This window comes from Cynocephalus volans, chromosome 14, assembly GCF_027409185.1.
Source record: "Cynocephalus volans isolate mCynVol1 chromosome 14, mCynVol1.pri, whole genome shotgun sequence".
Classification (NCBI taxonomy): domain Eukaryota; kingdom Metazoa; phylum Chordata; class Mammalia; order Dermoptera; family Cynocephalidae; genus Cynocephalus; species Cynocephalus volans.
Window position 1 is genome coordinate 31,090,196 of NC_084473.1, and position 26,135 is coordinate 31,116,330.

A 26,135-nucleotide genomic window follows, 5' to 3' on the forward strand; every position below is an offset into this window, starting at 1 on the left:
AGCACAGACCACAACCAAAGACTTACAATTGGCGTCTGAATTGGGAGGTTGTCTTGTGAGACTGAGCCCTCAATCTGTGGGATCAGATGATATATCCAGGTAGATAGTGTCAGAATTTACTTATAGGATAACCAGCTGGTGTCCTCTGGAGAATCTGGTGTCAGAAGTGTTGTACTGAGTGACTATGTAAGAGAGTAGAGTAGGAAAACACTTTGTTTTTTTCTCTTATATGTCTCTTTTTCTTCTTATAGGGACACTAACCCTATCAGATTTGGGTCCCACCCTTATGACATTGTTTAACTTTCATTACCTTCTTAAAGGCCTTATTCTCTAAATATATTCATACTGGGGGTTAGGGCTTCAACACATAAATTTTGGAGGGACACAATTCAGCCCATAAAATGTACTTTAGGAAGAATCTTTTTTTGGTAACATTTTATTATGAAAATTTCAAATACAGAAAATATATAATAGGATAGAGAACAGGATAATGAGCCCCCTCCATATACCCATTGCCCAACTTCAACAATTACTAATTCATGGCCAATCTTGTTTCATGTATATTTCCCCACTCCATACCATATTATTTTGAAGCAAATCCCATACATCAAAACATTTTATTTGAAAATATTTCTATGTGTATCTCTAAAAAATAAGGATTTAAAAACAAAATAATACCATTGTACTTAAAACATCAATAATAATTTACAAGAAACTTTTGATTGAATTTCAGAGTTTAATCAAATAAATTTATATTCTACAGTAGAATTGAATGCAATTGAGAATGCCTATACTTTAGCAGCATCTTTTTTTTTTTTTTTTTTAAATTTTTATTTTTATTTTTATTTTTTTTAATTTTTAATTTTATTTTGTCGATATACATTGTAGCTGATTATTGCTCTCCATCACCAAAACCTCCCTCCCTTCTCCCTCCCCCCTCCCCCCCAACAATGTCCCCTCTGTTTGCCTGTCGTACCAACCTCAAATAATTGTGGTTGTTATATCTTCCTACCCCCCCCCCGGTTTGTGTGTGTGTGTGTGTATGTGTGTGTGTGAATTTATATATTAATCTTTAGCTCCCTCCAATAAGTGAGAACATGTGGTATTTCTCTTTCTGTGCCTGACTTGTTTCACTTAATATAATTCTCTCAAGGTCCATCCATGTTGTTGCAAATGGCAGTATTTCATTCGTTTTTATAGCTGAGTAGTATTCCATTGTGTAGATGTACCACATTTTCCGTATCCACTCATCTGATGATGGGCATTTGGGCTGGTTCCAACTCTTGGCTATTGTAAAGAGTGCTGCGATGAACATTGGGGAACAGGTATACCTTCGACTTGATGATTTCCATTCCTCTGGGTATATTCCCAACAGTGGGATGGCTGGGTCGTATGGTAGATCTATGTGCAATTGTTTAAGGAACCTCCATACCATTTTCCATAGAGGCTGCACCATTTTGCAGTCCCACCAACAATGTATGAGAGTTCCTTTTTCTCCGCAGCCTCGCCAGCATTTATCGTTCATAGTCTTTTGGATTTTAGCCATCCTAACTGGGGTTAGATGGTATCTCAATGTGGTTTTGATTTGCATTTCCCGGATGCTGAGTGATGTTGAGCATTTTTTCATATGTCTGTTGGCCATTTGGATATCTTCCTTAGAGAAATGCCTACTTAGCTCTTTTGCCCATTTTTTGATTGGGTTGCTTGTTTTCTTCTTGTAAAGTTGTTTGAGTTCCTTATATATTCTGGATATTAATCCTTTGTCAGATGTATATTTTGCAAATATTTTCTCCCACTCTGTTGGTTGTCTTTTAACTCTTTTAATTGTTTCTTTTGCTGTGCAGAAGCTTTTTAGTTTGATATAATCCCATTTGTTTATTTTTCCTTTGGTTGCCCGTGCTTTTGGGGTCGTATTCATGAAGTCTGTGCCCAGTCCTATTTCCTGAAGTGTTTCTCCTATGTTTTCTTTAAGAAGTTTTATTGTCTCAGGGTGTATATTTAAATCCTTAATCCATTTTGAGTTGATTTTAGTATACGGTGAGAGGTATGGATCTAGTTTCATTCTCCTGCATATCGATATCCAGTTATCCCAGCACCACTTGCTGAAGAGGCAGTCCCTTCCCCAGTGAATAGGCTTGGTGCCTTTGTCAAAGATCAGATGGCAGTAAGTGTGTGGGTTGATTTCTGGATTCTCTATTCTATTCCATTGGTCAGTGTGTCTGTTTTTATGCCAGTACCATACTGTTTTGGTTATTATAGCTTTGTAGTATAGCTTAAAGTCAGGTAGTGTTATGCCTCCAGCTTTATTTTTTTTGCTGAGCATTGCTTTGGCTATTCGTGGTCTTTTATTGTTCCATATAAATGTCTGAATAGTTTTTTCCATTTCTGAGAAAAATGTCTTTGGAATTTTGATGGGGATTGCATTGAATTTGTATATCACTTTGGGTAGTATGGACATTTTCACTATGTTGATTCTTCCAATCCAAGAGCATGGAATATCTTTCCATCTTCTTGTATCCTCTCTAATTTCTCTCAGCAGTGGTTTGTAGTTCTCATTATAGAGATTTTTCACCTCCTTGGTTAACTCAATTCCTAAGTATTTTATTTTTTTGGTGGCTATTGTAAATGGGCAGGCTTTCTTGATTTCTCCTTCTGCATGTTCACTATTGGAGAAAAGAAATGCTACTGATTTTTGTGTGTTGATTTTGTATCCTGCTACTGTGCTGAAATCATTTATCAATTCCAACAGTTTTTTTGTAGAGGTTTTAGGCTGTTCGATATATAGGATCATGTCATCTGCAAACAGGGACAGTTTGACTTCATCTTTTCCAATCTGGATGCCCTTTATTTCCTTCTCTTCTCTGATTGCTCTGGCTAGTACTTCCAACACTATGTTGAATAGGAGTGGTGAGAGTGGGCATCCTTGTCTAGTGCCTGTTCTTAAAGGAAAAGCTTTCAGCTTTTCCCCATTCAGGATGATATTGGCAGTGGGTTTGGCATATATGGCTTTAATTATGTTGAGATACTTTCCCTCTATACCTAACTTATAGAGGGTCTTTGTCATGAATGAGTGCTGAACTTTATCAAATGCTTTTTCAGCATCTATAGAGATGATCATATGGTCCTTGTGTTTGAGTTTATTAATATGGTGTATCACATTTATTGATTTGCGTATGTTGAACCAACCTTGCATCCCTGGGATGAATGCCACTTGATCGTGATGAATAATTTTTCGTATGTGTTGCTGTATTCTGTTTGCTAGTATTTTAGTGAGGATTTTTGCGTCTATATTCATCAAGGATATCAGCCTGTAGTTTTCTTTTTTGGTTATATCTTTACCTGGTTTTGGTATCAGGATGATGTTTGCTTCATAGAATGAGTTTGGGAGATTTGCATCTGTTTCAATCTTTTGGAATAGTTTGTAAAGAATCGGTGTCAATTCCTCTTTGAATGTTTGGTCAAATTCTGCTGTGAATCCATCTGGTCCTGGGCTTTTCTTTGTTGGGAGCCTTCTGATAACAGCTTCAATCTCCTTTATTGTTATTGGTCTGTTCAAATTTTCTACGTCTTCACGGTTCAGTTTTGGGAGCTTGTGTGTGTCCAGAAATTTATCCATTTCCTCCAGATTTTCAAATTTGTTGGCGTATAGTTGTTTGTAGTAGTCTCGAATGATTCCTTGTATTTCAGATGAATCAGTTGTAATATCGCCTTTTTCATTTCTAATTTTGGTTATTTGAGTCTTCTCTCTTCTTTTTTTTGTTAGCCATGCTAATGGTTTGTCTATTTTATTTATCTTTTCAAAAAACCAACTTTTTGATTCGTTGATCTTTTGAATTGTTTTTTGGTTTTCAATTTCATTCAGTTCTGCTCTGATCTTAATGATTTCTTTCCGTCTGCTAACTTTAGGATTGGATTGTTCTTGTTTTTCTAGTTCTTTAAGGTGAAGTGTTAGGTTGTTCACTTGCCATCTTTCCATTCTTCTGAAGTGAGCATTTAATGCAATAAATTTTCCCCTCAATACTGCTTTTGCAGTATCCCACAGGATTTGGTATGATGTATCATTGTTTTCATTAGTTTCAATAAACTTTTTGATTTCCTGCTTGATTTCTTCTTGGACCCATATGTCATTAAGTAGAATGCTGTTTAATTTCCATGTGTTTGTATAGTTTCCAGAGTTTTGTTTGTTATTAATTTCTAGTTTTAATCCATTGTGGTCTGAGAAGATACATGGGATAATTCCAATTTTTTTGAATTTATTGAGACTTGATTTGTGACCTAATATGTGATCTATCCTGGAGAATGATCCATGTGCTGATGAGAAGAATGAATATTCTGAGGTTGTTGGGTGGAATGTTCTGTAGATATCTGCCAATTCCAATTGGTCTAGAGTCTTGTTTAGATCTTGTGTTTCTCTACTGATTCTTTGCCTAGATGATCTGTCTAATATTGACAGTGGAGTGTTCAGGTCCCCTGCTATTATGGTATTAGTGTCTATTTCCTTCTTTAGGTCTAATAGAGTTTGTTTTATAAATCTGGCTGCTCCAACATTGGGTGCGTACATATTTATGATTGTTATGTCTTCTTGATGGATCAGTCCTTTTATCATTAAGTAGTGTCCCTCATTGTCTCTTTTTATGGTTTTTAGTTTAAAGTCTATTTTGTCAGATATAAGAATAGCCACTCCAGCTCGTTTTTCTTTTCTGTTTGCATGGTAAATCTTTTTCCATCCTTTCACTCTTAGTCTGTGTGAATCTTTATGGGTGAGGTGGGTCTCTTGTAGGCAGCATATAGTTGGGTCCTGCTTTTTGATCCAGTCAGCCAGTCTGTGTCTTTTAATTGGGGAATTTAAGCCTTTAACATTAAGAGTTGTTATTGAAAGGTGTTGATTTATTCCTAGCATTTTATTGGTTGTTTGGTTGTCTTAGGTGTCTTTTGTTCCTTGCTTTCTGATTTACTGTTTGTTTTCTGTGTTTGTTGGTTCCTTAGGTTGTAAATAGTGTTTTTGTTAGCTTGTTTTCTCTTCATGAATGTCATTTTTATTGTACTAGCGGGTTTAGATTTTTCTTGGGTTTTTATGGCAGTGGTAGTTATTTTTCAGGAACCAAACCCAGTACTCCCTTGAGGATTTCTTGTAAGGGTGGTCGTGTGGTAGTGAACTCCCGCAGTTTCTGTTTGTCTGAGAAATATACTATTTGCCCCTCATTTCGGAAGGATAGCCTTGCAGGGTAGAGTATTCTTGGCTGGCAATCTTTGTCTTTTAGTATTTTGAAAATATCATCCCATTCCTTTCTAGCTTTTAGGGTTTGTGATGAAAAGTCTGATGTTAACCTGATTGGGGCTCCCTTATAGGTGATTTGACGCTTCTCTCTTGCAGCTTTTAAGATTCTCTCTTTGTCTCTGAGTTTTGCCAATTTGACTATGACATGTCTTGGAGAAGGCCTTTTTGGGTTGAATACGTTTGGAGATCGTTGAGCTTCCTGGATCTGAAGATCTGTGATTTTTCCTATACCTGGGAAGTTTTCTGCCACTATTTTGTTGAATATGTTTTCAATGGAATCTCCATTTTCCTCCCCTTCTGGAATACCCATGACTCGGATATTTGAGCGCTTGAGGTTGTCTGATATCTCTCTCAGATTTTCTTCCATGTCCTTGATTCTTTTTTCTTTCTTTTTGTCTGCTTGTGTTATTCCAAACAGCCCATCTTCAAGTTCAGAGGTTCTCTCTTCAACTTCGACAAGCCTGCTGGTTAAACTCTCCGTTGTGTTTTTTATTTCGCTGAATAACTTCTTCAGTTCAGCAAGTTCTGCTACATTTTTTTTCAGGACATTGATTTCCTTGTATATTTCCTCTTTCAGATCCTGTATACTTTTCCTCATTTCATCATGATGTCTAGCTGAGTTTTCTTGTATCTCATTCAGTTTCCTTAGAATTATCACTCGAAATTCCTTGTCAGTTATTTCAAGGGCTTCTTGTTCTATAGGATCTAGAGTATGAGATTTATTAACTTTTGGTGGTGTACTTTCTTGATTTTTTGTATTTCTGGTGTCTTTTTTTGGTGTTTATTCATTGTGGCAGGGGGTTTCACAGTCCACCGGTTTAAGACTAATGACTAACTAGGATGTTGCTGTGGTTGCCAATTTGGTATGGCTCCCGCCGTGACTGCTCAGTTGGCCTCTAGTGTCTTGTGTGTGTGGTTGCCTCGGGTCTTGGGCTTCTCCGGGGATCCACCTTTCTGGTCAGCTTGTACTCTGCTGGGCTGGTGGATCACGTACCACAGGGTGTGTGATCTCTGTTGAGCTTTCACTTTCTGTACAGGACTTCTCCCCGTTCCGTGTGCTCTGGCCCAGGCTGTTAGATCGTGCAGTGGCGACCCCACCGGGTGTGTGGTTTCTGTCGAGTCTCCGCCTCCCTGGCCGCACGTCTCCCCCCTCTGTGCACACTGTGCTGGGCTGGGGTGAGTCTTCTGCACCCCTCGTCTATCAGCTGGGCCTTCAAGACCCTGCTCAGCCCCGCCTCGCCCAGGAAGTCTACCAGGTTTCTGCTAGGCACAGACGACCTGTCTCTCTGGGTGCCTTTGTAGCACTGTGTAGATCTTTCTCAGGTCTTGTTCACCTTTGTATCCCCCGGTATAAACCGAGTCTAGTGCCCGCCTGCAGCCTGCTCTCCGGCAGGTTCAAGCGGACCTGGGAACTCTCCTACCACACTATTCCCAACCAGAAATTCGTTAGGCTTTTATCCAAACTGGTGGTCGCAGAGCTGGTATCTGCCTCCCAGTAACAGGAAGTTTACCGGGGCCGGAGTCCAGGGTGTGGTGGAGTGACAGTCGGCCCGCCCGTACTTCCTAGCCCTCCCAACACTGGTCGGGACGCCCCACACCCCCAGCCCCGCCAGAGAACCGCGGAGGGAGTGGGAGAGGAGGCCGGCCCGCAGGGTCCGGAAAGCCCCGTGCCAGGCCAAGCAAATGGGCTCAGTGATGGCCGAGCAGGGCGGAGCTGCCCGCACCTGGGAAAATGGAGGCAGCACCGGGGCAGTGAGTGGCCTGGTGGTGCAGGCGGGAGCCGCGTGGGCATCCACCCCCCGAACAGAGCTGTGCCAGGGATCACTCACAGTGCTGTGCCAGGTCGGGCGCTCGCTCTGTCTCTGGTTTGTTGCCTTCCGTGTTCTCGGCGGTGCCGCCTCGGGCTGTTCAGTCGCGGCGCCGCTCGGGCGTTCCCAGGAATCTTCTTTAATGCCGAGCAGCATCTAAATTAGGTGAAACATTACAAAGAATCATAAATAGAGATAACTTATTTCATGAATTTTATCTTGTTAAAAATATTTGTTGAAGAAAAGTACTTGAAATGGAGGCCAAAAGATAATACCTAAGAAAATATTTCTAAGTTTCAATATTAACAAAACTAGAATCAGGAATATATTCTATTACCAGAAGTTGCTCTGAGCTTCTCAATATATTTATATATTATACCAGGAACCTCAATATATTTATAAAAGTATATTTTTTCAATTAACATTATTATGGCCTACAGAAAAGAGTCAATTAAAACTTTAAACAATTTAAAATGTATTAACAATAAATTTGACAATTAACAATAAAGAACAACTTTGAAGTAGACAGCAGGCAATTTTCTGAAAAAATTAAACATACTAAGATCATGTTAAAAAAAAAACATTCATCAGAAAAATATCAGTGACCTGGTATTAGAATCAGATATGACTAAAAAACTTATTAAAGTATATGAATATCTACTGAGAAAAATTAAAGAATTTTATATTAATTCTGTATTATGTTACAGAAATATGAAAATATCATAAGCATATAGTTTGATTAATGTTTGGATAATTAACATTTTAAGTTTTTTAATAAAGAATTTTATTTTTGAAAATGGCTTTTGAATAGAATAATCTTATAAGTCCCCTTGATATAGTAAAACCAGTTTGTTGGTCAAGTTTATTGATCTATAAATAAGTTTTTAAAAATCATATCACTTAAATTATTTTTAAATGCCCTGGTTCACTTTCAGAAGTATTGCAATTTGAATAATACATTATGTGGTTGCCTAACTAAGCATTATCGAGTACCTGCTATGTACCAGACACGGATGTGGGAATGAGTTGGTCTGAACCAACCTATCACTACAGCATAGAGACTTTCTGCTAGGAAATGATATGGATAGAACTAGTTTGCAGAGGGCCTTAAATGCCCTCCTTCAGGGTTATCAAAGCCTGTGGAAGTGGGAGTGTGTTGTGGTTTTGAATAAAAGAGTGATATGACAAAAGTGGCATTATAGGAAGTTTAAATAAGGAATGAATGTCATGGGTGAGTGACCAGTGGCTTTAGCAGTCAGCATGGAAAAGATAGAAGAGGTTAGAAAGGGAGATCTTCTGGGACTTACTCATTGAGCTGGCAGGATTGAGGGAGACCTTGGAATCAGAGAGGATGCCGATTTTCTCAATTGTCTGATTAAAAAGGAAAACGTCTCTATTAATAGCCGTAGAGAATTCAGCAGGCAGGAAGGGAAAATGTCTTTTGCAGGGAAAGCGATGTGGTTTGGATGTTGAATATGAGGAAATGGTGCTGTATTTAAGCAGAGATGAGTGATCGTCTGCTGGAGATAAAAAGCCTGAATGAATGAAGCCCAATAGTGAGGTCAGAACTGAGCATGCAGACGGAGTTTTTCTGTGGAAGTGAGTTGAAGCCATGAAAGGGAGTGAGTTCTTCACAGACAACTGCATTGGAGGAGAACACCAGGCAGTGTGCCGAACACTGGGCATCTTCAGCAGGTGGAGGGAGGTAGAAGAAACGGCATCAGTGAAATATGTATCAAACAGAATACACCAGTCTTGGTCAGAAGGATAGAAGGAAACCCAAGGAAGGGGTTCATGGAAGAACAAGTGTCAGTCAGTGATGCCACATGCAGTCCAGAGAGGGCTAAGGAGAGGTCATTGGATTTGGAGCTCACTAATGACCTTTAAAAACAGATTGAGGAGATTAAAGAGTAAGTGATAGGTGAAGAAACAGATAAAGTATAGATGTTCATTTTAGAGGCACATCAGAGATGAGAGTCCAGTGTGGAGCACTGTACTCAGAGGGGCAGAAGGGTCAAGTGAAACTTTTCAAGACAGTGGAGACCTTTTGTTGAAGGCAGAAATGAAATACTGCAGTGGGTAAAGGAGAGAATGAACCTAGTGGACAGACTGAATGTTATGAAGGGAAGACAAATTGGGAATATCCTTCTGGGGGAGAGTGAAATAAGGAGAAAAGATGAAGGTATTAGCTCTGGAAACAAGGAATAATATTTCAGATGAGACTGGAAGGAAGATGAGCGTTAACATTATAAGAGCAATTTCTATTTATTCTGTTCTATTTATTCATCTGTATTCTAAGCTAGTATGTAAGTGTGAACTCTTTGTAAACCATTTTGAGGTATTGAGGCAGATATAAAATATTGTGTTAAGACATGATCTCTTGCCCTCCGGTGGTTTATATGGGTTAAATGGAGAGAGGAGGCATGAATAGCATCATGTGTGATGGCCTTATACGAATGAGGATGTGAATGGTCAGAAAAGGCCTGATGGAGAAATGAGTATTGATGTGAACTAGGAGGATTGGCTGGGATTTGGATAGGAGGAAAAAATCGGGCAAACATCTTCCAGGAAAGGAGACTAGAAGATGTGAAAACCAGCCATGTGGAGTGCAGTTTCTTGATAGCTCTAGGTTTTGACTATTCATATTTTATGATAATAATAATAATAGTAGTGGCAACTAATATTCTGTATTTACTAGGTGCCAGGTACGGTTCTGTAAGCATTTTGCATATATTTTTTAATCCTCAGCACAGTCACTGAGGTGCTTATCATTTGTTTTACCTTCATTTCACAGGTCAGGAAATAGAGGGTTAAGTCATTTGTAGCAGATCCCACAGTTTATGAGAGGTGGAGCTGGGATTTCAGGTTCCAGAGCTCTTGTGCTTAACCTTTTCACTGTTTGGCCTCTAGGATAGCAAGTAAGTTATGGAAAGCCCTGAATACCAGACTGTCAGGTTTGAACTTTTTTCTTCCTTTAATGAAGAGCCATCAGGGCTTTCATCAGAAACCACGTGAAGTTATATGATTGATGTTTTGGGACTATCCAGCACATGTTAACGAGTGAGTCTCTTTGAGACCAGGGAATTTTAGAGGAATGGAAGCAACCCTTCCCAGGCTTTTGATACACATAAGATGAAGCTTCTGTGATACAATGTGCTGCAATTGTAATCATCCTGGGGCTTGTGCCATGCTCTTCCTTGATTTGTAGGGTTAACTTTCTTTCATTTTAGTTTTTGAAAGGAGAAAGTATTTTTACTTGAGATGGAGTTATAGAGTGTCTTTTGTGAACTCGTGTTATTTGTGGTGGGAAGACTCAAGGAGGTTGGAGCTTGCATTACAATGGAGAGGACAGGATGAACACAAGTGAATAATATGTACAGAAAAAAGAGATCCTTTCTTTTTTTGGTCTTCCATTCTCGTGTTGGTAAGCAATAAAAAAATGAAACTCAGTGTCTAACTTGCATAACTGCCAAGAAATATGAGCATGTGATAACATCTGGGCTCTAGCTGTGACCTGAGGTACCATGAGGAGGGAAAAACCTTGGCTACCATGGGCCTGATTCTGAATTCTAGTGCTCTCAAGGAACATCACATGGGCAGATCTCTTCCTCCTTCTGAGTTTTTGTAACATGGAGATTATAATCCGTACCTCAACTTGCTGCTGGGAAAATTGCAACCAGTACATGTCAAGTGCCTAGCATATCTCCTGGCACATAAGAAGTTCTTAGTAATAGTTGTGATGTAGTGGTACTTTTCTTTCCTGCCTGTTGCACCATAGTAGTAATGGTGCTAGAAAATCATTGTTGCCCAATTATTTGTAGCCCCCAAATAGGGAGATATATCTAACAGGAGAGTCTTACATTCAGATGACACGTGAACACCTATATTACTTCACTCTATGAAGTCTCTGGAAAGAGTGGGCAAACATAAGAACCAGCGGTAACCAAATCTAGGACAAGATAGAAAAGGGCATTAAATAATTAATAGCCTATAGTAAAAGTATGAATAGGATTTTGTTGATCATTTAGTTTAAAGGAAGACACAAAGACAGAGGAAACTATTCTTTTAGAGACATAGAGAAGCTGACAGGTTAAAACTTGTGTTTCTTTAGGGAGGAGGATTCAGAATTTAGTTCATGAGAAATTCGGTTATGGAAGAGTTGGTGCACTTTAAAAAAAAAAATGAGTATCAAGCATCACTTGAGGAAAAGCTACCGCCAAACAATATTGGTATCACTTTTGGATTTGTCTTGGGTCATTTCCTGTTTAATGAAACCACATTCAACAACTTATCTGCATTTGGGGTCATGGGAATGAGTCAGGGATACAGAAAGAGAGAATGGAGAGTGCGGTGTGGCTTTAGGATTTAATTATAATGTGTTAACCTTTATTGAGAAAAATTCAAAACACTTGATTGTATAAGGAAAATTAGCAGAAAGTGTGAAGCTACTGATTATTCATGCTGTAAAAACCTTGAGGAGGAAGGAAGTTTGAGTAGTAGGCTTATAATTTAAGAAAGAAAATTGTGATGTATATGCATAAGCAAGTGGAAACTATCGCACACGTGCTTTAAATAACCTTGTAAAAATTAACTTTCTAATTATAAAAGTAATTTGTGCCCATTGTCTGGGGGTGCTTAGTCTTTGTCAGCCCTCAGAATAGCAAGCTGTTTGATTTGATTTTTTTTTTTTAAAGATGACCGGCAAGGGGATCTTAACCCTTGACCTGGTGTTGTCAGCACCACGCTCTCCCAAGTGAGCAAACCGGCCATCCCTATATGGGATCCAAACCCATGGCCTTGGTTTTATCAGCACCACACTCTCCCAAGTGAGCCATGGGCTGGCCCTTAATTTCTGTTTTAATTATTGAGGTTTAATAAGTATTTCAGTCATTCTCTTCATTACGCATATTACACACCAGGAACCATGTGTAGCTTTAGGCAAATTATTTTCTTTTTAGGCCTAAAATTCATCTTGGCTTCTTTTGAATTGCTTTCTAAGGCCTCTCTAATTGAAAATGATTCCCTTCTAGCTTTTCAAACCTGCTGATTCTAGTCTATTCGTATAGTCAATGCACTTAGTTTGCCACTAGATGGCACTAGTGTACCTTTGAACCCCATCACCTCTAGGTTTTCAAAATCTGGGGAGCCTGAAGAGATTTGGGATTTTAGCCTAGTCCATCCCCCTTCTTTAACAGTTGGGGAACTGCGAGTCAGATGTTAAGTGACATGCCCGAGGTCATACAATTACTCAGAACCTCTTGAATCCCAGGCATCAGTCTTTCCCCTGTACTGTGCTCTACGAGGCTTTGTGAGGGAAATGCAGAGAGAGACCATTTTCTCAACCATTCTTGTTCTTTGTTAGTGATTTTAAAAATAATTTAAAACTATTCTTTAAGTATATATACCATCACATTCAAAATAAACAGTTGGTTTGCTTTTGTGTTTCTATATTGGCTCCCTGAGAGAGAAATCCTGGACTATCAGCTTTTAAAGGTTATTGCCTACCTACATCAACACACCTAGCTTGCCTTCATGACACCTAAACCTATACCTACTCCTACACCAACACCTATACCTATACCTTGCTTGCCTTCATAATTTGCCCTGGAAATAAGCTCTATAGAAATCTCAACCAGAGCCTCTCCATCGATGCTCTGTTGTTGCCTAGCCCCTTCAGTAAGAGCTTTTCCTTTCAGCTCTTCCCTCCCACTGAACACGGTCATCCATTCTTCTGCTTCATCTTGTCTACCTGCCTGGCCCAATCCAGAGAGCCTTTGGAAGGAAAAGAGATATGCTTCTGGTTCTTCAAAAATTGATCTCCTGGTTCTTCCCAGCACATGTTAACTGCACTATTTTTTCCCCTTTCTCTTTACCCATTATGTTATTGCCATAAATCATGCCTTGTGTGGGCTAAATGGTGTAGTGGGAGGTATTGTGCCCAAATGGAGAAGACATGGGCTTTGGAGTCACACTGACTGAGTGGCATCTCTCCTCTGTCTCTGACTGATTCTGTGGCCCTTCCTCATCTTTCTAATGACGGTCATATCTACTACCTTGCAGGGTTTCATGAGGAATACAAGAGGTAATATATTAAGGCTCATGCTACCAGTGCTTGGCACACATGGTAGATGCTTAGTAAGTGCTGATTATTTTGGTTGCTACTGTAAAGAAAGGAGCAGGAGTGACTGTAGTGTGTGAAAGGTGGGAGCTGAAGGCAGGGTCTCAGCCAGAGGAGCTAGGTTTTTTTCTTTTCTTTTCTTTTTTTTTTTTTTTAATTAAAGATGACCGGTAAGGGGATCTTAACCCTTGACTTGGTGTTGTCAGCACCAGGCTCTCCCAAGTGAGCAATTGGCCATCTCTATATAGGGATCTGAACCCGTGGCCTTGGCGTTATCAGCATCACACTCTCCCAAGTGAGCCACCGGCCGGCCCTAGGAGCTAGTATTTTATCAAAGAAAGAAGGGAAGGATGCAGTATATTCCAGGGGCTATGCCAGTGTTTCAGAGAAATAGTGTAGAACTGTGCTGTCCAATATGGTAGCCACTAGCCACACATGGCAATTGAACCTTGACATGTGGCCAGACAAAATAGAGATATGTTGTAAGTGTTGGATACACATAAGATTTCAAAGACTTAATATAAAAAATTAATATAAAATATTTCAATAATTTTGTTTATTAATAACATGTTAAAGGAATCACATTTTGAAAATATAGAGTTAAAATGTTATTAAAATAACTTTCACCCATTTATTTTTAATTTTTTAAATGTAGCTACTAGAAAATGTAATGAGGCTAGCATGATATGTCTACCGCGTAGCACTGGACTAGAAGATAAAGATCGTGGTACTCAATACCACTCTATTTTGAGGAATTATATGAGAGTTTTTTGAAGCTTCTTTTGATTTTGTTTTTCCTTTATTATGTTCTGTTCTTGAGAGTATGATCTTACTGAGCTAAGATGCTGGTCATTATTGGTAATAATAGTTTACAATTTTAAAAAAAAGTAAAAGAAGCACCAAATATTCTCCTTAGGCCCCCAAATTCTGAGGATCTTAATTGAGAAGCAAGCCACAAGCAATTACAAGATCCTAACGCTAAAAAAAACCCAAAAAACATTGCATGATTTCAAAGAACAGGGTGTGTGCAAAGGTCATCTCCCATCATAATTATATGTTATCAATAGATGGAATCTAGCAGTTAATGATCCTAGGATTTTCCTTCAAATGCAGATGATTAAAACAATTGCAAATATAATCAAGACTGAAAAGAAAAGAGAACCATAATACTTTTTTTGTCTTGTCTACTGGAGAATATATTGAATTAAGTTATTTGTCTGATCTTTCATTAAATACGTCTTGATTTTAAGACACTGATTATAAAACTTTAACTGGTTTTAAAAACTTAAAGGTCGATAGTAACCTCATCACCAGCCTGTTTTAGAGCTATAAGGTAATTGTTAATTTTGGACATTTGCAACCTTTATAAATCTCAGGTACATAGAAAAATAAAGTTCTGAGGCTGGCCAGTTAGCTCAGTTGGTTAGAGTGCAGTGCTGATAACGCCAAGGTCCAGGGTTCAATCCCTGTACCACCCAGATGCCAAAAAATAAATTTAAAAGTTTTTTATTTAGATTTTGAATTTACACTTGGTGGTTTTTATAACAACACATGGAAATAGTATTTGTTCTTTGCTGATGCAGAACACAAGCAGGGCACATGCATTTTGCAAACCTTCAGGGCAGTTCTCACTGTTCTTGATTTAGTCCCAGAATGAAATTCTCATTCAAGTAAACTTGCTACCATAATTCATTGTATCTAAGAAGCCGTCAGTTGTTAGAGGCTCCTTTATTTTAAGTACCACTTTGTATAGAAAAAAAAATGTTGCCCATAAAACTCTGATGAACTATTGGTTTTTAAGATGCATCTCTATTTTAGAGATGTTAAATCGTGGAGGGGAAAAGTGTACCTTAGAATTGATGAAATATGATACACAGATTTTGAAACTTTCATCTTGGTTGGAAGTTAGAGAGCTTGTTTTATACATTTTATAAGGTAGCATCAGACTTTAGGCCTCTCTGAATATATCATGTTCAGTGAGTGTGGTTTGGTGCATTGAAGTCCTTTTCATTGATCCTATAAATAACCAGATGAAAGCAAAGTAGTGAGCTCATTTTTAAGTTGTTGGAAGTCCCATGATTGAGAAAAGTGAACTTCTAACTTTTAGTTTCAACCTAGCACCTCTGCTTCTCCCTTCTCTTGCCAGGCACACCCCCACCCCCTTTTCAGGCATTACCTATTCCTCTAACAAAATCTGTTCTCCATAAAGGCTCCTGAGATCAGTTATTTATAGCCGCTCATGAATTCATGGCAAAGTGTTAAATTGCCCAAGGATGTGTTTGCTTTCTAAACCTTATCTCTAATTATGGCCTAAAAATCTTTATCTGCTTAAAGAACTTTCTGGCCTTTGCTGGCCATCTGGAACAAGTTTTGTGGGAATGGCTGAGGGAGGAGGGATGTACAGGCAGCCTCCTGCTCTGCCTCCATGGAAGGCTGTGGATACATAACAGAGCACCTCATTTCCTTTCCCACTCTGAAGTGTTCAGCCAACTCTATGGGCTGGCTCACCGCCTTTGTACTGGAAGCCAGTAAGAAAATAGACTTTAATCTACTGCTGGCTTTACTATGTTTGAAAGGAAAACAGACTTAACTCATGGTAGCTGTATTTCTGACTAATTTCATTGAATTTTTATCAGTTTTATCCCCCTTGTGATAGAGGCTATTGAATTTTAAGGAAACCCTGTGATATAAAGAATTCTTTTGTAATTTGAACAGTTGCTTCCTGTTCTACCTGTTATCTACATCTCTATGTTTACAATTCTTATTGACTTAACTCAGGCTTTACATTTTGAATGACTGTTTGGTAATCCAGATTCTGAGCCTCCTTTTTCTAAACTATTCTCAGGCATGCCTAAGCAGGTGTATGCTATGGCAGTTTGGCTCTTGGTTAAACTGTAGTAGTACTTGCGGTCTAATTTGAAAAGGAAAGTGGAAATTTGTCCTTTAAAATTGGTAGTACATTCATCAGTTGTGAATCTGCTGATACTTTGTATACATTCTATATAGTAGATGCTCAGTGAAAATGTTCAGTTAATCCCAGGTTTATATCAGGCTCTAATATAAAGATTTATAAACAGTCCTCTCCATTTCATTTATAAAATTTGGCTAACACAAAGTATGGTCTTTCTCAGCAAAAGATAAGCAGTGATATTGCACATGCTTTCAGTGCTATATTAGCTTTGAAAAATATATGGAAAAATTAATTTCCATTGATAAATTTCCTACATTTAAACTAAAGGTAAGGCAAACATTTATTATATTGCTCTGCATTCTGTGTTGTAGTGTGTTTGTTGACAGTATCTGAAATAATTTTCAGATTACATCATGTAAATGTACCTATGTGTTTGAATAACTTTCACTTTTGATCTTTGCAGCTCGGGGTGTGGTTTTCTCTAGGCTGTGCCTATTTGGCCTTGGAAGACTATGGAGGTTCAGCAAAGGCGTTTCAGCGTTGTGTGACTTTAGAACCTGATGTAAGTTTGTTCTTCTTTCCTTGTCACAGCTCTTTAATATTCTCTAAGTTATCTTAATTGTACTGTATAGTTCAGAACAGCAATTTTTTTGTGTGTTGGAGGATAAATCTGGAAATAAGTTTCTTTTCATAATAGCTAAGTTATTTGTGGTTTCATTTAGGAAATAATTTTAATAAAACAATTTTTTTAGTTTATACGTTACTGATGTGTACAGCAAAATGTCATGTGTATTTTGTCATTCACTAACATGTGCTGCCTATGTTAATTGCATTACTCAAATTCTTTTAGTGTTGAGTCTCTTCATATTAAACAGCTTTATTGACATAATAATTCACATACCATATAATTCACCTGTTTAAAGTGTACAATTCAGTGATTTTTTTAGTATATTCAGAGATGTGCAACCATCATTACAATCAACTTTAGAACAAAAGAAATCCCTGTCCTCATTAGCAGTCGCTCTCCATTTCTCTTCAAACCCCTTACCCACTTCTTCTCCACACTCGCCCCCCAGCCCTAGGCAACCAGTAATATGCATTCTGTCTCTATAGATTTGCCTGTTCTGGACATTTCATATAAATGGAGTCAGACAATATGTGGACTTTTGTGACTGGCTTCTTTCACTTAGACTAATGTTTTCAAGGTTCATCCATATTGTAGTGTGTATCAGTACTTCATTCCTTTTTACAAGGAAATAGTATTCCATCGTATGTGTATATCACTTGTTATTTATCCATTCATCAGTTGATGGATATTTGTATTGTTCCCACTCTTTGGCTGTTATGAATACTACTACTATCAACATCCGTTTATAAGTTTTTGGTGGACATGTTTTCTTTTCTCTCAGGTATATAAGTAGTAGTAGAATTGCTGGGTCATATGGTAGCTCTATATTCAAAATTCTGAGGAACTGCCAAACTGTTTTCCATAGCAGTATTTTATATTCCACCAGCAATGTGTGAGGGTTCCAATTTCTCAACATCCTTGACAGCACTAGTTATTATGTCTTTTTGATTATAGCCATTCTGGTATATGATATCTCATCATGGTTTATATTTATATTTCCTTAAATGGCTAATGGTGTTAGTATCTTTCCACATGCTTACTGACCATTTGTGTACCATCTTTGGGGAGATGCCTGTTCACATTCTTTGCCCATTTTAATTGGATTATCTGTCTTTTTATTGTTGAGTTGTAAGTTTTTTTAATATATCCTAGCTACAAGTTCCTTATCAGATATATGATTTGCTAATATTTTCTCCCTTCCTTTAAGTTCTTTTTTCATTTTATTGATAGTGTACTTGAAGCACAAAAATTTTTAATTTTGATGAGGACCAGCTTGTCTATTTTTTCTTTTGTTGCTCACACTTGTGATATGATATCTAAGAATCCATTGCCAAATCCAAGGTCATGAAGATTTATCCCTGTATTTTCTTCTAAGGGTTTTATAGTTTTAGCTCTTAATTTAAGTCTAGGGACCATTTTAAGTTGATTTTTTTGTGTACGGTGTAAGGAAGGGGTCGAACTTCATTCTTTTTCATGTGGACCTCCAGTTGTTCCAGAACCATTTGTTGAAAAGACTTATCTTTCCCCATTGAATGGTCTTGTTGCTGTGGTCAAAAATCAATTGAATGTAAATGTCAGGGGTTATTTATGGACCATCAATGACTGATGGTCCCACCTTATGATGGTTTGACTTATGATTTTTTGACTTTACAATGGTGTGAAAGCACTGCACATTCAGTAGAAACTGTACTATAATTTTGAATTTTTATATTTTCCTGCGCTAGTGATATGTAGGCAATACTCTTATATGAGATATGCAACACTTTATTATAAAATAGGCTTTGTGTTAGATGATTTTGCCCAACTGTAGGCTAATGTAAGTCTTCTCAGGACATTTAAAGTGGGTTAGGTTAAGCTATGATGGTTAGTAGGTTGGATGTATTTAACACATTTTCCACTTACAATAATTTCAATTTAACAATGGGTTTATTGGATGTGACCCCATCGTAAGTTGAGGACACATCTATACATTTCATCAACTATGTGTCTGTGCATACGCCAATACACTCTCTTTTCTCTACTGAAGCTTTGTAGTAAGTTTTGAAAATGGTAACTGTGAGTACTCCAACCTTGGTTTTTTTCGAGATTGTTTTTGCTATTCATGGTTCTTTGAATTTTCATATGGGATTTTAGCTTTGTCAATTTCTGCCGAAAAGGCAGCTGGGATGTTGATAGGTATTACACTGAATCTGCAGATCATTATGAAGAGTATTACCATCTTAATATTAAGTCTTTCAATCCATGAACTTGGACTGTCTCCATTTATTTAGATTTCTTTAATTTCTTTCAATATTTTATAATTTTGTGAGTATAAGTTTTATACTTCTTTTGTTATTTCCAAGTATTTTATTCTTTGTTTTTTAATTTATTTTTAATTGAAACATAATTGATTATACTACTTATGGGGTACAGGGATGACTACCAATATTTGTGTACAGTTCTTGATGATCGAATCAATATTATTAGCATGTTCATCATTACAAATCATAATTATTCTTTATATCCCTTACCCAATTTCTTCCTAACCCCCCATCACCCTCCCTCTTTCCCACCTCTAGTAGCTATAGGTCTGTTCTCTCCTTCTGAAAGTTCAATGTATTATTGTGGTCAGTCTTCCTTCCTTCCTTCCTGCCTGCCTGCCTGCCTGCCTGCCTGGCTGGCTTATTTCATTTAACATAATTCTCTGTGTATACCACATTTTCTTTATCCAGTCATCTGTGGATGGACATTGACACTGGTTCCAACTCTTGACTATTGTAAATAGACCTGTGATAAATATGGGAGTGCAGGTATCCCTTTGACATGATGATTTCCACCCAGAAGTGGGATTGTGGGATTGCTGGATCATAAGTAGTTCTATCTGTAGTTGTTTGAAAAACCTCCACACTATTTCGATAATGGCTGTCCAAATTTACAGTCCCACCAACAGTGTAGGAAGGTTCTTCATTCTCTATATCCTCGCCAGTATTTGTTATTCTCTGTCTTTTTAATAATAGCCAGTCTAACTGGGGTGAGATGATATCTCAGTGTGGTTTTGATTTGTATTTCCTTTATGACTAGTGATGTTGAGCATTATTTCATGTACCTATTGGCCATTTGTATGTCTTCCTTTGAAAAACGTCTATTCAGCTCTTATGCAATTTTTTAATTGGGTTATTTGGCTTTTTACTGTGAATTTGTTTTAGTTCCTTGTATATTCTGGATATTAATCCTTTCTCAGATGCGTAGTTTACAAATCTTTTCTCCCATTCTGTAGGTTGTCTTTTCACTCTGTTGATTGTTTCCTTTGCTGTGTGAAAGCTTTTTAGTTTGATATAATCGCATTTGTTTATTTTTTCTTTTGTTGCTTGTGCTTTTGGGGTCTTATTCATAAAGTCTTTGCCCAGTCCTACATCCCAAAGTGTTTCCCCTGTGTTTTCTTCTAGGAGTTTTATAGTTTCAGGTCTTATACTTAAGTGTTTAATCCATTTTGAATTGATTTTGGTATATGGTGAGAGGTACAGGTCTAGTTTCATTCTTTAATACATGGATATCCAGTTTTCCCAACTCCATTTACTGAGGAGGCTGTCCTTTCCCCCATGTATGCTCTTGGTGCCTTTGTTGAAGATCAGTTGGCTGTAAGTATGTGGGTTGATTTCTGGGTTCTCTGTTCTGTACTATTGGTCCATGTGCCTGTTTTTATGCCAATACCATGCTGTTTTGGTTACTATAGCTTTATAGTTTGAAGTCAGGTAGTGTAATGCCTCCAGTTTTATTTATTTATTTTTTGCTCAGGATTGCTTTGGCTATTCATGGTCTTTTGTTGTTCTATATTAATTTTAGGATTGCATTTTCTATTTCTGTGAAGAATGTCATTGGTATTTTGATGGGGGTTGCATTGAATCTGTAGATCACTTTGGGTAGTGTGGACATTTTCACAATGTTAATTCTTTCAATTTATGAACATGAAGTGTCTTTCCATCTTTTGGTGTCCTCTTTAATTTCTTTCAGCAGTTTTGTGTTTCTCATTCTAGAGATCTTTTACCTCTTTAGTTAAGGTATTTTATTCTTTTGGTAGCTATTGTAAATGTACTTGCTTTCTTGATTTCTTTTTCTGCTTGTTCATTGTTGGTGTATAAGAATGGTACAGATTTTTGTGTATTGATTTTATATCTTGCAACTTTACTGAATTTGTTTATTAGTTCTAGGAGTTTTTTGGTAGAGGTTATAGGGTTTTCTATATATAGGATCACGTCATCTGCGGACAGTGACAATTTGACTTTGTCTTTTCCAGTTTGGGTGCCCTTTATTTCTTTCTCTTCCCTGATTGCTCTGCAAATACTTCCAATACTGTGTTGAGTAGGAGTGGTATAAGTGGGTGTCCTTGTCTTCTTCCTGTTCTTAAAGGAAAAGCTTTCAGTTTTTCCCCATTTAGGTTGATGTTGGTGGTTGGTTTGCTGTATATGATTTTTACTGTGTTGAGATACTTTGCTTCTATTCCTAATTTGTTGAGGGTCTTTATTATGAAGCGATGCTAATGTTGTTGCTTTTTCTGCATCTATAGAGATAATCATATGGTTTTTGTCCTTGCTTTTGTTGATGTGGAGTATCACATTTATTGATTTGCATATGTTGAACCATCCTTGCATCCCTGGGATGAATCCCACTTGATAATGATGTATAATCTTTTGATGTGCTGTTGTATTCTGTTTGCTGATATCTTGTTAAGGATTTTTATATCTATGTTCATCAAGGATACTGGCCTGTAGCTTTCTTTTTTTGTTGTTGTTGTGTCTTTGTCTGATTTTGGTATCAGGCTGAAGCTGGCCTCATAGAATGAGTTTGGGAGAATGGCCTCCATTTCAGTTCTTTTGAATAGTTTGAAAAGGATTGTTAATAGTTAATTAAAATTAACGATTAACTATTAACAATAGCAATAGTTAATTCTTCTTTAAAGGTTTGGTAGAGTTCAGCAGTGAAGCCATCTGGTCCTGGACTTTTCTTTGCTGGAGACTGCTAATTACTGTGTTAGTATCAGTACTTACTATTTGTCTGTTTGGGTTTTGTACTTCTTCTTGGTCCTGTCTTGGTAGTTTGTATGTGTGTGGAAATTCATCCATTTCCTTCCTCCAGATTTTCAAATTTGTTGACATATAGCTTTTCATAATAGTCTCTAATGATTCTTTGTATTTCTGTGGAATTGGTTGTAATGTCTCTTTTTTCATATCTGGTTGTTGTTTGTGTCTTTTCTCTTCTTTTTTTAGTTAATCTGGCCAATGGCTTGTCTATTTTGTTTATCCTCTCAAAAAAACGCTTTTTGTTTTGTTGATTAAACTACAGTTTTTTTAAGCTATTGTAAATGGAATTGTTTTCTTAATTTTCTTTTTGGTTTCTTTTTTGTTTTGTTTTTTGATTTTGGTTGTTGGGCAGTACAGAGACTGAACCTTGGTGTTATCAGCACCATCTTCTAACCAACTGAGCTAATAGGCCAGTCCACCCCCCCCTTTTTTTTTGTTAATTTTATTTTTGGAGTGTTCATTGCTACTGTGTATTGAAACACAATTGATTTTTCTATATTAATCTTGTATTTTGCAACCTTGCTGAATTCATTTATTAGTTCTAAGAGTTTTTTTAGGGATTCTGTGTTGTTTTCTATACAAAAGATCATGTTATCTGCAAATAGAGATAGGATTACTTTCTTTCCAATCCAGGTGTCTTTTCTTTTTCTTGCCCTAATGCCCTGGCTAGACCTTCCAGTACAATGTTGTATACAAGTGGCAAAAGTAGGCATTCCTGTATTGGTCCTGATCTTTACAGAAAAGCTTTCAGTTTTTCACCATAAAGAATGGTATTAGCTGTAGATTTTTGTAGATACCCTTTATCAGGTTGGGAAAGTTCCTTTCTATTCCTAATTTATTGAGTATTTTTGTCATAAAAGGCTGTTGGATTTTGTCAAATGCTTTCTCTGTGTCTGTTAAGATGAATATGTAGATCCTCCCATTCTTAATAAAGTATATTACATTGATTGATTTTTGGATGTTGAACCAACCTTGCATTCCTGGGATAAATCCCACTTGGTCATGTATATAATCCTTTTAATATGCTGCTAGATTTGGTTTGCTAATGCTTTGTTGGGGACTTTTGCATCTGTATTTCATAAGGGATATTGGTCTGTGGTTTTCTTTTTTGTGATATGTTTGTCTGGTTTTGGTATCAGGGTAATACTGGCTTTATAGAATAAGTTAGAAAGTGTTCTTCTATTTTTTGTAAGAGTTTGTGAAAGATTAGTGTTAATTTAACATTTTGTAAAATTCACCAATGAAGCCTTCTGGTCCTGGGGTTTTTCTTTGTGTGAAATTTTCTCATTATTACAGTTCTACCTAGATTTTCTTTTTTTAAAGAGTCAGCTTTGGTAGTTTGCATCTTTTCAGGAATTTGTCCATTTCAAGTAGGTTATGTAATTCACTGGCATACAATTACTCATCGTAGTCTCTTATAATTCTTTTTATTTCTGTAAGGTTGGTAGTAATGTCCACTCTTTCATTCCTGATTTTAGTAATTTTAGTCTTCTTTCTTTTCTGCTTGATCAGTCTAGTTAAAAGTTTAGTAATTTTTCTGATTCTTTCAAAGAATCAACTTTTGGTTTTATTAATTTTCTCTATTTTTTAATTCTTTATTTCATGAATTTCTGCTCTGTTTATTTTTTTGTTCCTTAGAGTGTTATTATCAGTATTCTGGCAAAAATACTTCCATTGGAAAGTATAAACAAAAAGTAAAAGTTATGAGGGTAGATTTTTGTTTAACATGTTAGAGACCATTCACACTTCATTTTCAGCTCTCCAACTTCCTTAATCATCATATTTAGTCTTTTCAAGGTACACTTAAAAGTACTACAGTTAACCAGCTTTCATAAATGTTTAAATTACTAAAGTTCTTCTTTGGGTCTAAGGAAAATGATGAAGACTATGTTATTCCTAGGTGTTTACTTAATGGACTCCTGGTTTTTGTAATCCAGTTTTCATCTCCAATGCAGACCAAATTGTCTAAATATTTGAAATGGAATCCCAGTGCCAACCACTTCTTTTTCCTTTTCTTTTTTTTTAAGTGCAATATAATTTGAAAACTGCACACAAATTTCAAATGTACAATTTGATCAGTTTTGACAAATGCATTCTGTTCTTTAACTCACACTCCTTTCAAGATGTAGGACACACAAGCCATCCCAGAAAGCTCCTTTGTGTCCTACGCTCCATCAATAACTATAAACTCCCTTACCCTGTGTTCCTTAACAACCACTGTTCTTAATTTTTTTTCTCTCTATGCATTAGCTTTGCCTGTTCTATATCTTCACATAAATGGAGTCATGAGTTTATAATGACTATGAACTCATTTTTTTCTGGCTTCTTTTCACCTGATATATATTTCAGATTTTCATCCATGTTGATAATTGTAACAGCAATTTATTTTTTATTGTGGTATAGTATTGCATCATATGAATGTACACAATTTGTTTATACCTTGTCCTGTTGATAGATAGTAGGGTTATTTCTACTTTTTGGCTATTGTGAATAAATCTACTATGAACAAATCTTTGCGTGGACAGAGTTTTATTTCTCTTGGATAAAAACCTAAAAGTGAAATTGCTTGATCATGTTTTTGACGCTATTGTAAATGTTTTTGTCCTTTTAATTTTATTTCCCAGTTGTTCATTGGTAAAATAAAGAAATTGATTTTTGTATATTGGTTTTGTATCCTTTGGATACTTTTTTTTTTCCTTGTATGTATTATGTCTTTTTAGTTTATCAGCTTTTAAAGTTTCCCTTTTTTTTAATCTTTGATTTTTAATGATTTAATTATTTTGTGTCTTGGTGTGGTTTTCTTTGTACATATCCTTCTTGGGGCTTTATTACCTTTTTGGATCTATTGGCTTACACTGCTTTATTCTCTTTCTCCTTACTTTCTGGTACCCTAATTTTAAGTATATTATACTACTTACATTGTCCAACAGATCCTTGAAGTTCTATTCATTTTTCTTATTTTTTCTGTACTTCAGTTTGTCTAGTTTGTATTGCTGTGTCTTCAAGTTCAGAGATTTTATTTTCTTCTGCAATGTCCAATCTGCTGTTAAACTTATAAATTAACTTATTTCAGTTAATGTATTTTTTAGTTCAAGAATTTTTGTTTGTTCTTTCAGTGGTTTTCATGTCCCTACTGAGATTCCCCAGTCATTCCCTCATTATGTTCATTTTTTCCTTCAGATCTTTGATCATGTCTATAATAACTGCTTCGAGGTACTTGTATGCTTATTCTAACATCTTTTTTCATTTCTGGGCCTGTTTCTATTAAGTGATTTATTTATTTATTTTTTGGTTATAGGTGAAATTTCCCTGCTTCTTTGCATGTCTTCCAATTTTTTATTGTATTCTACACATTGTAGATGCTATGTTGTTGAGTTTCTGGATTTTTGTTGTCTTCCCTTAAGGAAGGTTGAGTTTTATTTTGGCATTCAGCTAATTTACTTTTGGATCAGCTTGATTTTAAGCTTTGTTATGGTGGGTCTGTAGTTTTCCTTATTTTCTAGGGTTATAATAACCTTTCTTTTAAGATATAACCTTTCTAGGATTGAAATTAATGCCATGGGTGATCAACAAGAACTCTCCATTCTTGTTGGTTGGAACTTGAATAACAGTGTTGTGCGACCTCCAAAATCTCCATTCAGCTCAGCTGTCTGGTAGTTGTTCCCTGCCAGGTCTCAGGAAGTTTTACCTGCACGTGTACAGCTTAGTATTTAGCCCATGACTCAAGGGGATGCTTATTGAGATTTCTAGAGCTTATTCTCTGCACAGATCTCTCTTTCCTTGTATTTTACCCTGCAAATTCCAGCCACCTTTTCATCCCTGAACTCTGATTTCTTTTTCCTCATCTCAGTAAGACTGGCTGTGCTTTGTTTAGTTTCTACCTGTCTGTGCTGTGGCCCTGAAAGTGCATCTAGACTTGAAGGGTAGGTTGATTGTTGAGACCTCAGTTTTTTCTCTTTTCAAGGATCACACTCTTGTACTGCCTGTTGTCCAACTTCTCAAAAGCAGTTCTTTTCTTTATTTTGTCCAGCTTGTAGCTTTTTATGGTGAGAGGGCTAGTCTGGTACTAACTTTGCCATGTCTGGAAGTAAAATTCCGGTGCCACTTAATTTTTGAATCATATGTATGGAACTTGAGAACTATATACTCCATATTTTATAAAAAGTGGAACAAAGAGGAGCAAAAAATTCATATAGTTTTTGTTAGAATCAACATTTATATAAAGCCTTTAACTTATTTTTGTTATTGCGTAGAGGAATAGGTAAAGAAATATGTTTGATGAAATACTTAGTAAGTAGTAACTCTGGAGAACAGATTCTCAGTCTTTTATTTGTC

General features: G+C 36.8%; 1 protein-coding gene across 2 annotated transcripts in view; it reads left to right on the plus strand.

The window, feature by feature from the left end:
• TTC27 (tetratricopeptide repeat domain 27) overlaps positions 1–26,135 on the plus strand; it is a 187,133-nt gene that overhangs the window by 130,473 nt on the left and 30,525 nt on the right. For both annotated transcript variants that reach the window (XM_063078276.1, XM_063078275.1), the window contains exon 14: positions 16,579–16,677. In XM_063078276.1, coding sequence (XP_062934346.1) covers positions 16,579–16,677 — 99 coding nt within the window. The remainder of the gene's footprint in view (positions 1–16,578; positions 16,678–26,135) is intronic.